Genomic DNA, 15,469 nt, shown 5'->3' with positions numbered 1-15,469 from the left:
CATGATGTAAACGTTACGAGGATGAACAAACTAACTAAAAACTTTAACACTGATCAGTTACAAAACAGTAGTTTGTTTTCTTCTAAAATTGGTAAAGGTGTGAACTAAATGATGCATGTCCGAAACTGTATCTAACGTTTAGTGTAAATGTAGCATATCTGTAACAACGTATCGAGACTTACTAGAGCAGTTTAGTGTGTTACAATTTCGTTCGTCTACATTGTTTCCAGAACAGTTCCGACCATTTTCATTTGGAGCTGGATTGGAACACATTCTGGACCTGGTTTGTATACCTCCACCACACGTGACAGAACAAATGGAATAGTCACTCCAATTTGACCACATGCCATTACCTAAACAAAACAATTGCACACGAAAAGTAAAAAGATTTTATGCAGCATTTACTTATTTCCAGAAAATATACACTCACACACTGGCAAAAAAAAAGGAAGAGCGAAAGTAAATTCAGATTACATTATTCATCATATATCGATTTTCAAAACATTACGATGCATGAGAACTTATATTTTGAAACCATAAAATTAAGAAAGAAAATGGGAAATGTATATATTATGACTTTTGTTTTTATAACTATTCACTTTTATTCGAATATATATTCAAAGTATTTTTAACAGAATTTAAATCAATTGGAAACTAGAAAATGCATAAGCGACAATGTGTGTTGGTTGCATCAAGTATAAAAGAATTTGTAAGATTTTTTTTTACAAAGTCTGCAATCGGTTTTATCTTTTCTTCAAAATATTGAGATATAAAATACTAGTATCAGCAGTCGTCAAACAAACATAAAAAGCTTCACTTGCCGATACAGGTTAGCTTAACTTTTGGTAAACATGTTTGTCTTTAAAAAAAAATGAGGCTTAAGCAGTTTACAATATGCAGGTAGCCACCACATTGTTTTAGATATACATTAAAATGTTCAAATATCTAATAAGACATAATTGCAATTTACTAAGTTGCTGTACATGAATTATTGTTAACAAAATTTAACTCTGCCTTTCAGCAGACAACATATGTGAGATGGTTTTTTTTAATAACTTAGGTCTACTATCGTAGTACAATCTTTACAAATTATACTTACGAACACAGTGATAGTTAACGTCAGGTAGATTACTGTCCGTCCCATTTATAGAACATGAAATGTTAAGGTCTCTGATTTCATTCATAGTACTAAATCCACACACGGTTTTACCATTGCATATATTTCTGAAGTGCCGTATAACTGCTGTATCAGTAATGTTGCACAATGATGAGTTAAAATCGAATGAGTCAATATATATCTTCGACTGTTTATCAGACGTACAATTCAGAATGTCAGTACCATTGACCGCATATGTCACTCGAGTATCACTGTCTGAAATAAAATGATTATCCCATAGCTTTGGCTAAATTAGCATTAATATCGATATGCATGTCTTGCATTTTTAATTTTGAAATAACATATTTGATATATGATAGTGAAAATGACATTTGTTTTTAATTCGTTTAATGTGTCTGAACTTTTTATTTTGATATTTGATAAGGGACCTCCGTTTTGAAATTTCATTGAAGTACTTTTATTCTAATTAATACTGTTTTTCCCGTATTTGGCACAACGTTTTGGAATTTTGGATCCTCAATGCTCTTCAACTTTGTACTTGTTTGGCTTTATAAATATTTTGATATGAGCGTCACTGATGAGTCTTATGTAGACCAAAGGCGCGTCTGGCGTACTAAATTACAATCCTGGTACTTTTGATAACTATTTCCCGAACATATAAACCAGTATACGTTTAACATTTGAATTAATGTCAAATTTCCTGCTTTAAAAGGGCCCCAAAGTTGTAGAAATACGAAGTACTATATTCATGTAAATCGTAAATGAAGACGACTGAAGTTTACCGATGTTTGAGTTTCATAAATCGAATAAGAAGAAACTGATCAATGTAACAAAACAAAAACAAAATAATAATAAAGAACCATATATTGAGTTACTTTTTTTTGTGATTAAAGTAAACCTGTATAATTGTTTAGACAGCTAACCCAAGGGATTTGAATTTCACTCAATGTTCTTTCTCATGTTTATTGCGTGTATCATTAACATAAATCATGTATTTTTACAGGTAAAGATCACTTGCTAGATAACAACAACTATTTCTTCCTTATTTGCTAACGAAGTAAAAAATCTGTTTTTTTTATTAAAATATGCAAATTATATTTAATTGTTGATTTTTTTATAAGTATCCTTAATTATTTCCTGATAAACGTTCTTTAAGATGTTTGTGTTAATATGAGTACGTTGATGACAGGGGAAACCCTTACCTACGTATATCATTTTCCCAACGTGAATGCATCGGTTCCTGTTGCTTATCTTAATGTGTCTTAAACAAAAGATGGTAAAAATATCTTACATTTTCAACAAAATTTAAGCTGTCTCCGGGTAGAAAGACGTGCCTTTCTGTGTATTTTTTGTGCAAGCACATACCATTCTGACTCACAGTGTTGAGTAATCAGCAAGGTTAAAATTCATGTAACATAAACGATGGACATAAAACATAAATACAGTAATCATGTTTATTCTATCCACGGAGCCTTACTGATACAAGTATATCATATACAAGCATTTTCCTATTAGATAAACCGAGCGATAATTTTCTTCTAATCTCAATTTTAAATTCAATCTAAGGTTCAAATTACTGAACTGTAAGTATTCATTCCAATGTCTTATTATAAGATTAAACTTTGGAAATTATTTCAGTGTGCATCTATGGCATAGATTATTCACAGAATCAAATGCCATAGATGTACGCAGTATATAGATTTAAAAATCGCCTTTCAAAATGTAGTTCAGGGAATAAAGCGAACATTCGCTCCTTATTAAATATATAATAGTATTTCGACAATATGCCTACAAAAGACGTCAATGTATATACTTGTAAAACATTATTTATTTTATGTAAGTAATGACTAACCTGCGACTGCAGCACACAATATAAATAAGGTCGTCAGGACGAGATTAAAAAATTTAACATTCTTCATTATATTCGCTAATATGAAATCCGGAAGAAGGAACTTAATTAGAACATTGACCTTAAACTAAAGACACGTCACGCTTATTTGGTAAACACATTCAAAAGAATATTATCGTAAGGTTAATTGAAATTTTATACATATCAATGCAATATTTTACGTACATGACTGAATTTGTACGCATTAAAAAACGTAATCGATACAAAACAAGAATGTATGCATTGTCGTGCTTAGTTTAGCACTAGTCGTCATTCAGAATTGTCATCGACAAGAATGTAGTTGTTAGACAGATCAAAATAAGCACCCACATGTTAAAACCAGGTTTAATCCATCATTTGCTATTCATGAAAATGTCTTTACCAAGTCAGGAATATGACAGTTGTTATCCATTCGTTTTATGTGTGAGCTTTTGATTTTGTCATTTTATTAGGGATTTACCGTTTTGAATTTTCCTTGGAGTTCAGTTATTCTTTTATTTTACTTTTTACAACACATTGCTACAAAGCTGTTTGTCAATATATAACGTAATCAAGTGCAAGGATTTTCGAGAAACGTGTGACGAACTATTGTGTGGTTAATAACTGAATGAAAATATCAAAGTATCGGTAATTATGTAGGTAAAACCCATGTAGATATCTCACAGATTCAAACAGTACGTTGCAATGCATTACTGCCGGACTTTTCGCCAAAGATGAAGTGATTCTGTTCCGTTGTACTTGAAAAAAGCTGTGACAAAATAGTTTTCGGAGGAAGTTAGGGACATGGTGAACACAAAATATTTGTATTATACACCAAAGTTGATAATTTTTTGGGCGATCTAAAAAATCAAAAACATGGAATCCCGTTAAATATATAGTTACGTAAATAAAGGCAACAGTATTATACCGCTGTTCAAAACTCGTAAATCGATGGACAAAAAACAAAATCGGGGTAACAAAATAAAACTGAGGGAAATTCATTAAATATAAGAGAAGAACAACGACACAACATTAAAATGTAACACATACAGAAACGGACTTAGCATTAGACAATATCCGATGAGAATAAAAAATATAACATCAAAACCAAATACATTGTACATGAATTTAGGATAGAAAAGTACCGTCTTATAGTAATGCGCACTCAGCAAAACAGTCACGTTCGGTAATTAAAAGATTATACGACGCAATGATAAACCACATTATACCATGTGGGAAGAATGTCCTTAGCTAGTTTGGTCAAAGACACATCGTATGGATCTACCAATTCGTGATGGTGTCCATCAAATTTACGGAGTGTTAATTTTAATCTGTCCTACTCATAACTTTGTTGGAGCAGTTTCTGCGTAAGGAACACACTCCTGTATATGAAGTCCGTATAGTGTGAACAAGCACAAGACAAACGTATCAATTGAGATATGTAAACACCAAACGAAGGGGCAGAGGATATGTTACTGCTGAGAAATGAGAATATAAGTTGAAATCGTCATGTTTATCATAGATTTTCGTGTAAAGTCGTCCATCTGCGTCAATATTGAGGAAAAGATCAATACGTAAAATAAAAATACATGTTATAAGCGACAGTGTAAAAACATGTGCGTCTGACTCGAAGCGAATGACCTATCTGCGCCAGGAAGGTACATGTGTAACTTGGTTCAACAAACCATTTTTTTTTAGTTTACACCTCTGTTGTCTTGCTTTTCAAATACGTATTTATTTTTGCTTATGATTTGTTTAGAGTTATATACGTATGCTTTGGGTTAATTCGCTTTTGAGGTGGCAAAGAAGGCGACGAGAGTCTTGTTGGAGAAACTGGTTTCGTTCTGTTTATATCCCCCTTTATTGTGTTAGAACCTATACCAATGAACTTTAGTTTATGATCACTTTTGTACGTTGTTTGTTTAACTCACATTTCAAGGAGATCTCATTTCAGAATTAGATAAATTGCGTACATCATTGGTAAGAAATACGCTTTGATATCATTACAAAATATAAATATTAACGGAGGTTATCCAAGAAAATACATGTATTTGGATTTCAAAGAAATACACGACGTCTGATTACCAGGAATTTGAAATGTTTTGTCACTGTTATAAAAAAAAGCTTTACGTTAATAGACAGACATACAATGGCGAATAAATCCCCCCCCCCCAACCACATTAGTCTTTATCAGTCTTTAAATACGACGACAATATTTGGACCCAAGTAACTAATATGAGATAATAGTAAACATCATTTATTTATTAGTTGTAATTGGTTTGAACTAGTTTTTAATTGCCGTGAATATTCCTATATCGGTGGTTTTTGTATATTGTATTGATGTAATCTAATGTATATGTGTTTAGCCATCTGCAACCGATGTTTACAATTTGATTATGTGTTGATGAATGACAAGCGCACACACATGTGTACAAATGTAACCCAACACATTCTGTGTTTGCTTGTCCCAGTTCAAGGCAATGTATTATAGTAATTATAGATCGTTTATGTCTACCATACTATATAGTATTTGTTTTTCGTTAGCTTTACTTCATAAATTAGCCATTTATTTTCTCTCATACATTGCATCATTATATTATGTTTGGGTCTTTCATAGTTGTCTGTACGATTACTAATGGTTTCTCAATGTTGAAAGCCAATCGGTGACCTATATTGTTTTCTTATGTTTGTAAAATTTTGAAATCTCATCAATTAAGAAAGTACTATTGAAAACGGAAAGTACCTAAGCAACAGGCAAAATCAAAAGCCTAAACCCATCAACATATAAAACGTATGGATAGCAACTGTCATATTTCTGACTAGGAACAGGCATTTCCTTATGTTTTTTGAAATTATATTATATGGACAATGATGTGTGATCAAAAAGACATAATAGGGAAAATTTAATAAATACGGGTACATCGTTTAACATTTAAAAATAAAACCTAAGAAGTCAAAGACAACTGATAGAGGGGTCCCTGTTTTTATTGAACAAATCATATTCGGAAGGGAAAATAAAAATATGTGAAAAAAACTTCATAATTATGATATATATTCAATTTTAGCAAATCAGCATCTGTTTACAATTAGATAATGTCTGTTTCTCACTTTGGTAGCTTGCATTTCCACATTTTTAAAAACATTTATAACTGATGTTTATAACATTTGTCATTATATACATTTGGCATTAGCATATACATGCAGACTTCTGTTACGTTCAGATGTATCACGTACATCCAATTTTTTATGGAAATATTCTTTGTAAAGCATAAAAAATGTCAGTATTCACCTCAAAAGCTAACAAAACCTTTAAATAGACTCATTAAGAATGGATATAGTTACGATACTGATGTCAGATCAATACATATTGCATATTTTGGCGTTGATATTGATTCACTTATAGGGTCTTTGCATCGGAACTAAACACATTTATTTTAAAACCAGTTGTTGGCATGACTCGGGTTATGTTCTTCTCATATATGTTATGATTGTATGATACTAAACCCCTAACCGGAAGGATTGTGCCTGATATTCATAGGATGAAGACATAATCTTTCAATCAGTTTAATTGAAGTCTGGAGCTGGCATGTCAGTTAACTGCTAGTAGTCTGTTGTTATTTATGTATTATTGTCATTTTGTCTATTTTATTTGGTTACATCTTCTGACATCTGACTCGGACTTCTCTTGAACTGAATTTTTTAGCGTGCGTATTGTTATGCGTTTACTTTTCTACTTTGGCTAGATGTATAGGGGGAGGGTTGAGATCTCAAAAACATGTTTAACCCCGCAACATTTTTGCGCTTGTCCCAAGTTGGGATCCTCTGGCCTTTGTTTGTCTTGCATTATTTTTAATAAGTAGTTTCTTGTGTACAGTTTGGAGTTTAGTATGGCGTTCATTATCACTGAACTAGTATATATATATATATGTGTTTAGCGGCCAGCTGAAGGACGCCTCCGAGTGCGAGAATTTCTCGCTGCATTGAAGACCTTTTTGTGACCTTCTACTGTTGTCTGTTCTATGGTCGGGTTGTTGTCTCTTTGACACATTCCCCATTTCCATTCTCAATTTTATTTTTGTAATACAAAACCACTGAAACACTAACTTAGAGATGGATTTATGTAAAGCAATTGCAAGTCTAGTTATACTAGCAACATGCGATCATTATTTTGTTATATGATGACAATAAAATACTAATAGAATGCATACGGAGTCTTCCAAATATTTTTTTTGCTATCGGAATTCGGAATGATTTTGAGATGCATGATTGTTAGGCGTCACTTTTGATTTTTCACTTTTATACAAACTGTTATGATCATTTATGTCTGTATACACATTTGTGAGTCCTCCAGCGACCTCATTCGTTGACGGATTGTGTTTTATGGTACATTTATTTTCTAGTTCAAAGCCGTTTTCAAAAATTTCTCTTTTAAACTGTTGTATGTCACAATGTTTTTTTTCGTTTTTTGTCGTGCCGTTATCAGTTTTTTGTTCGACTTTGAAGTTTGAATTTTCCTTTTCCTTTTTTTGCCTCTTTTTTATGAACAAATGCCATCTTATGATATATCTTTTTGCGATTGCATGCACAGATACCCCAGGTCTATTTTCGCTTGCTGAAACTTAAAAATCCAAATTCGTCAACCATGCCGAAGGGAATTGCGGTCGGGGATACAAGTTCAATCATTGACAGATCAAAATTCTTCGAGGTTACGTGCATATCTTGTTGAAATTCAATTAAACTAATATCATGCAAATTGCTAGACAGCTTTTTATCGAAAAACGGAAGTAAATAAATCTAGACGAAAAAGGGGGAAAAAACAAACACATAAAACTATAGAATATCGTTAAATATTTGGAAAGGATTTGATTCCTTTCTAATCATTACCCTCACTTACAGATGGGTGCGGTCCTAACCTTGACAAAAGTTAACTTAGAGTTAACTTGTTGACTGCTTTTTAAGTTAACTTGAGAATTTTTAAGCAGACCAGCAAGTTAACTTCGTCTACGGTGGACCAGACCTACGGTCCGCTTTTTTATGATTCCAGTAATACCTTTTATTTTACGAATGAACAAGAAAGATAAAAATAATTATATCAACTGCCCACCAGAGTACCTGTGGTTTATTACATAATATAAAACCAAACAGACACACGATCTCGTCTTTCGGATTATAAATTTATGTTATTTGCTACTTGAACAATAAAAAGGAAGATGTGGTATGATTGCCAATGAGACAACTATCCACAAAAGACCAAAATGACATAGACATTAACAACTATAGGTCACCGTACAGCTTACAACAATGAGCAATGCCCATACCGCATAGTCAGCTATAAAAGGCCCCGATAAGACAATGTAAAACAATTTAAATGAGAAAACTAACGGCCTTATTTATGTAAAAAAATGAACGAAAAACAAATATGTAACACATAAACAAACGAACTGTCTACCTCAGTTTTTTTGTGGCAAATAAATACACAAGAATTAACTTCCTATTTTAAAATCACACTACACGTGGTCGTACACAGTCTACACAAATCGTCTGCTGCCTTTTCGTACATGCGTATTGATTAACATTAAATCAAACAAAAGGATATACACCAAATATTGCTTTATGATAATAAACAAAACAACAAACACCAATGAAAAACATCGGTCAGTTATATTTTAGAACATCGTAATCTTCATTCATTTAAAAGAAAAAAAGGTACTCGGGGAAAAGTTTAAAATCGAAAAGAAATATTTACATATAAAATATTATTCCCATTAAATCACACGACACGTGGTTTCACGAGAGTAATTCGTCAGTTTTGAATAGCGTAATCGAAGGCTTTTCATAATTATGACGAAATTTTAAAGGTAATCAACAAAAAAAGAAACTGATTGTAAAATCTGTCATTCAACCTAAAAAATAAATTAATACAAATCAAAAATACACCATGAATACATTTCTATAAATATCTTATCGAGATGCAGCTACAGGTAAAATAACTGATAAGAACTGATCACTGTCCATACGTAAAATCAGGTGTCGTTTATGACTTTGAATAGTTGTGTGAAGAGGTCAATCACCGCAGGTGTTAGGTAGATTAATTAACCTGACACGTCGGGCACTGTGTCGGCCACTGTGTCGGTAACCCCATGTCGGGCGAAGACTGTGTCGGTCATGTCTCTCAGTATGTCCTTGCGAGTACTGTATGCAGGTCAGTTTTTGGTCGATGCAGTCAAATAATTTTGTTATATAAGTCAGCATGAGGTATCAAATCTACTGAAATTTTGTTATGTATCAATATTTTGAATAAAAGGAGGACATGCTGACATCCAAAATTAATGCAAACAAAAATTTGTTGTTATTATATTGCAATATTACTGTCCATTGTATTATACATTGAATCCTGACATAAAAAATATGGCTTATTTACTATGCGGTTATACATGGTATATAGATTTTCAAATTAAAGTGCACATATAGTCAGTTTTGGTCAATGCGGTCAAATAATTTTGTTGTACAAGTCAGCATGAGGTATCAAAACTACTGAAATTTTGTTACGTATCAATATTTTGAATAAAAGGAGGACATGCTGGCACCCTAAATTTATGCGAGACAAAAATTTGTTGTTATTGTATTGCAATATATTGCAATCCATTGTATTATACATTGAATCCTGACATAAAAAATATGGCTGAATTACTATGCGGGTATATATGGTATATAGATTTACAAATTTAAGTGCACATATGGTCAGTTTTGGTGGAAGCGGTCAAAATATTTTGTTGTACAAGTCAGCATGAGGTATCAAAACACAGTAATTTTGATACATATTAATATTTTGAATAAAAGGAGGACATGCTGACATCCAAAATTAATGCAAACAAAAATTTGTTGTTATTATATTGCAATATTGCTGTCCATTGTATTGTACATTGAATCCTAACACAAAAAATATGGCTGATTTACTATACAGGTATATAACTTTACAAATTAAAGTGTACATATGGTCAGTTTTAGTTGATGCGGTCAAAAATTTTTGTTGTACAAGTCAGCATGGTCAACATGAGGTATCAAAACTACTGAAATTTTGTTACGTATCAATATTTTGAATTAAAGGAGGACATGTTGGCACCCTAAATTTATGCGAACAAAAATTTGTTGTTATTGTATTGCAATATTGCTGTCCATTGTATTATACATTGAATCCTGACATAAAAAATATGGCTGATTTACTATGCGGGTATATAGATTAACAAATTAAAGTGCACATATGGTCAGTTTAAGTTGATGCGGTCAAATAATTTTGTTCGACAAGTCAGCATGAGGTATCAAAACTACTGTAATTTTGTTACATATTAATATTTTGAATAAAAGGATGACATGCAGCACACCCTTAATTTATGCGAACAAAAATTTGTTGTTATTGTATTACAATATTGCTGTCCATTGTATTATACATTGAATCCTGACATAAAAAATATGGCTTATTTACTATGCGGTTATACATGGTATATAGATTTACAAATTAAAGTGCACATATAGTCAGTTTTGGTCAATGCGATCAAATAATTTTGTTGTACAAGTCAGCATGAGGTATCAAAACTACTGAAATTTTGTTACGTATCAATATTTTGAATAAAAGGAGGACATGCTGGCACCCTAAATTTATGCGAGACAAAAATTTGTTGTTATTGTATTGCAATATATTGCAATCCATTGTATTATACATTGAATCCTGACATAAAAAATATGGCTGAATTACTATGCGGGTATATATGGTATATAGATTTACAAATTTAAGTGCACATATGGTCAGTTTTGGTGGAAGCGGTCAAAATATTTTGTTGTACAAGTCAGCATGAGGTATCAAAACACAGTAATTTTGATACATATCAATATTTTGAATAAAAGGAGGACATGCTGACATCCAAAATTAATGCAAACAAAAATTTGTTGTTATTGTATTACAATATTGCTGTCAATTGTATTATACATTGAATCCTGACATAAAAAATATGGCTGAATAACTATGCTGGTATATAGATTTACAAATTAAAGTGCACATATGGTCAGTTTTAGTTGATGCAGTCAAATAATTTTGTTGTACAAGTCAATATGAGGTATCAAAACTACTGAAATTTTGTTACGTATCAATATTTTGAATAAAAGGAGGACAATATGCTGGCACCCTAAATTTATGCAAACAAAAAATTGTTGTTATTGTATAGCAATATTGCTGTCCATTGTAATATACATTGAATCCTGACATAATAAATATGGCTCATTTACTATGCTGGTATATAGATTTACAAATTAAAGTGCACATATGGTCAGTTTTAGTTGATGCAGTCAAATAATTTGGTTGTACAAGTCAATATGAGGTATTAAAACTACTGAAATTTTGTTACGTATCAAAATTTTGAATAAAAGGAGGACATGCTGGCACCCTAAATTTATGCGAACAAAAATTTGAAAAAAATATGGCTGATTTATTATACGGGTATATAGATTTATAAAAAAAAGTGCACACATGGTCAGTTTTGGTCAACACTGTCAAATAATTGTGTTGTACAAGTCAGTATGAGGTATCAAAACTACTGTGTTACGTATCAAAATTTTGAATAAAAGGAGGACATGCTGGTACCTTAAATTTATGCGAACAAAAATTTGAAAAAATATGGCTGATTTACTATGCGAGTATATAAATTTATAAATAAAAGTGCACACATGGTCAGTTTTGGTCAACGCGGTCAAATAATTTTGTTGTACAAGTCAGCATGAGGTATCAAAACTACTGAAATTTTGTAACGTATCAATATTTTGAATAAAAGGAGGACATATGCTGGCACCCTAAATTTATGCAACCAAAAAATTGTTGTTATTGTATAGCAATATTACTGTCCATTGTAATATACATTGAATCCTGACATAACAAATATGGCTGATTTACTATGCAGGTATATAGATTTATAAATAAAAGTGCACACATGGTCAGTTTTGGTGAACGCGGTCAAATAATTTTGTTGTACAAGTCAGCATGAGGTATCAAAAGTACTGAAATTTTGTAACGTATCAATATTTTGAATAAAAGGAGGACTCTAAATTTATGCAAACAAAAAATTGTTGTTATTGTATAGCAATATTGCTGTCCATTGTAATATACTTTGAATCCTGACATAAAAAATATGGCTGATTTACTATGCTGGTATATAGATTTACAAATTAAAGTGCACATATGGTCAGTTTTAGTTGATGAAGTCAAATAATTTTGTTGTACAAGTCAGTATGAGGTATCAAAACTTCTGAAATTTTGTTACGTATCAAAATTTTGAATAAAAGGAGGACATGCTGGTACCCTAAATTTATGCGAACAAAAATTTGAAAAAATATGGCTGATTTACTATACAGGTATATAGATTTATAAATAAAAGTGCACACAGGGTCAGTTTTGGTCAACACGGTCAAATAATTTTGTTGTACAAGTCAGCATGAGGTATCAAAACTACTGAAATTTTGTAACGTATCAATATTTTGAATAAAAGGAGGACATATGCTGGCACTCTAAATTTATGCAAACAAAAAATTGTTGTTATTGTATAGCAATATTGCTGTCCATTGTAATATACATTGAATCCTGACATAACAAATATGGCTGATTTACTATGCTGGTATATAGATTTAAAACTACTACTTTGTTACGTATCAAAATTTTGAATAAAAGGAGGACATGCTGGTACCCTAAATTTATGCGAACAAAAATTTGAAAAAATATGGCTGATTTACTATGCAGGTATATAGATTTATAAATAAAAGTGCACACATGGTCAGTTTTGGTCAACGCGGTCAAATAATTTTGTTGTACAAGTCAGCATGAGGTATCAAAACGTAACTAAATTTTTTTACGCATCAATATTTTGAATAAAAGGAGGACTCTAAATTTATGCAAACAAAAAATTGTTGTTATTGTATAGCAATATTGCTGTCCATTGTAATATACTTTGAATTCTGACATAAAAAATATGGCTGATTTACTATGCTGGTATATAGATTTACAAATTAAAGTGCACATATGGTCAGTTTTAGTTGATGCAGTCAAATAATTTTGTTGTACAAGTCAGTATGAGGTATCAAAACTTCTGAAATTTTGTTACGTATCAAAATTTTGAATAAAAGGAGGACATGCTGGTACCCTAAATTTATGCGAACAAAAATTTGAAAAAATATGGCTGATTTACTATACAGGTATATAGATTTATAAATAAAAGTGCACACAGGGTCAGTTTTGGTCTACACGGTCAAATAATTTTGTTGTACAAGTCAGCATGAGGTTTCAAAACGTAACTAAATTTTTTTTACGCATCAATATTTTGAATAAAAGGAGGACATGATGGCACCCTAAATTTATGCGAACAAAAATTTGTAGTCATGTGTTAAAATGATGCTTTCCTCTAAAATACTTCCTTTCATAGATTTACATATAAATAAAGTGCAAATATGGTTGAATTTGATAGGTATTGGAATATATATTCCGTGCCCGTTATCATTGTAACCAAGATCGTTTTTTAATTTATAGATTGGCAGATCACAGATAAATTTGTGTTACAAGCAACGTTTTATGCGTACTTTATTTTCAAATATTTGTATTAAATCCTGTTTATATAACGGAAGTATTAGTTTTACTTTATTTTCTATGTTTATACTACGAAACAAAGATATTAAAAAACATTTTTAAAAAATCGATGTAGAGCGGTCCTGGTTACAAGTTAACTTAGTGTTGAGCAGACCAGTCAAAAGTTAACTTGGGAACAGGTCTGGTTTCGATCGGATTTGTCAAAGCAAAAGTTAACTTATGTTAACTTTGTGGCAGGACTGGTCTCGAAGTTAACTTATGTTAACTTTATGGCAGGACTGGTTTCGAAGTTAACTTATGTTAACTTTATGGCAGGACTGGTTCGAAGTTAACTTATATCAATAGCGAACCTGTTTCGAAGTTAACTTTTTGGCAGACATAAAAACAGTCCGCTTTTCAAGTTAACTAGATTTTGGTCCTAGGACTGGTCAGAGCAGTCCTAAATCCGGTCACAGGTTAACTTTGACCAGCCCAAATGACTGGTTATCAAGTTGACTTGCTGTACAGGTTAGGACTGCACCCATCTGTAAACAGTATATTGATAAGAGTTACTAAATCTAATAGATGATAGTTGTACATATTGTTATTGCATGTTTTCGTATGCAGGAAACACAATTATAAAATTCAACTTATTTTTAATGCATACACAAGAAAAAAGTTATTGCAAAAAGTGTGTTCCAAAAAACAACTTAAAATTGAATATGCGAAAGTCTTTGATTATTTTCATTAATTATGTTAATATGCCTGAAATAAAAATAAACTTGTTTTCTGAAAAAAGTACTGAAATTTGCAGATATTTTCAATCTGCACCTTGGTTTTACCTTCAGTTCATCAACACTGGTAGGTATTATATATTATTATTATTTTATTAATTGTCATTAAACATTTACAGCCAGACGCGCATACGACGTAAACATTAAAATAGTAAGAATACATTATAGCCAATGAAATGTATCAACAGCCTACAACGTTTGGCGTTACTTTTTTATGACATTTCAGATGAATATTTTGGTATTTTCATAAATGTTGGGATCTGGTTTAGACATTTCAAAATGATCTGTTGGTATTTGTTTGTTTCCAATTTGTTCAATGTTATCATATGGATTAACAGTAGCATTGTCATATATTATAGATGTATACAAACTATTGCTTTTACTGTCGTTTGAACTTTTTGACGTAATTAGAGTCTTTTGTCGTTTCGAAAAATAATAATACAAAACAACTATAATAATAACAATAAGTAGCAGCCCGCCTATGGAACCAGCAACGTAAATAATTTTGAATTCTGCACTTTCACTGTTTTTCTTTGAACTAAAATGGACGATTAATTTGATAATAGTTACATCTGTTCCATCGTCACAATATATTTCTAGTTCATATTCCAGTGTTGTATTACTTGTACTATGGTTTAATACACGTAAAAAAGCCTCTGTGGAATAAAAATAGATGTATTTAATACATGTAGTTAAATTGAAGAAAGTAGCAACGTACACAGCACTTTACAAGAACATAGTCTATTATCAAAATAATAATGGTAACCTAATCAAAGACACTATATACATGATATATATTTGTAAGACTCTAAAGTGCGATGGTACTCTAAAGTGCGATGGTCACGCTAAAGTGCGATTGTCTACGGTAAGGTACGATGGGGTCTCCGGCACTCTAAAGTGCGTGGGTTGTTTGTTCGCGAAAGTACGATGGTGTATCAGGCTAAAGTGTGATGGTCCAAAGGGTAAGATTCGAAGTACTAAAACATCGAGGTTTAAAAAGTCTTTTTGCAAAAGCTATTATCATGATTATGTTAAGGTATAACATATGTGATAGGCTTTACAATTTAAAGGTAGGCGGAAGTAATTTATTT

General features: G+C 31.6%; 1 protein-coding gene and 1 long non-coding RNA gene across 2 annotated transcripts in view; both read right to left on the bottom strand.

Moving 5' to 3' along the window:
* Positions 1–196: 196 nt before the first annotated feature.
* On the bottom strand, positions 197–3,056 carry LOC143054586 (uncharacterized). The gene is made up of 3 exons (XR_012971744.1): positions 2,970–3,056; positions 1,100–1,372; positions 197–353 (listed from the first exon to the last, which is right to left on the bottom strand). It is a non-coding gene; the product is annotated as an uncharacterized LOC143054586 (long non-coding RNA).
* Positions 3,057–14,881: 11,825 nt separating this feature from the next.
* LOC143054585 (uncharacterized) overlaps positions 14,882–15,469 on the bottom strand; it is a 37,467-nt gene continuing 36,879 nt past the window's right edge. The window contains exon 14 of the mRNA XM_076227600.1: positions 14,882–15,034. Coding sequence (XP_076083715.1) covers positions 15,014–15,034 — 21 coding nt within the window. The 3' untranslated portion in view covers positions 14,882–15,013. The remainder of the gene's footprint in view (positions 15,035–15,469) is intronic.

This window comes from Mytilus galloprovincialis, chromosome 12 (genome assembly GCF_965363235.1).
Source record: "Mytilus galloprovincialis chromosome 12, xbMytGall1.hap1.1, whole genome shotgun sequence".
Classification (NCBI taxonomy): Eukaryota; Metazoa; Mollusca; class Bivalvia; order Mytilida; family Mytilidae; genus Mytilus; species Mytilus galloprovincialis.
The sequence above is the reverse complement of the archived record's forward strand: the minus strand, read 5'-3'. Positions and strand labels throughout refer to the sequence as shown.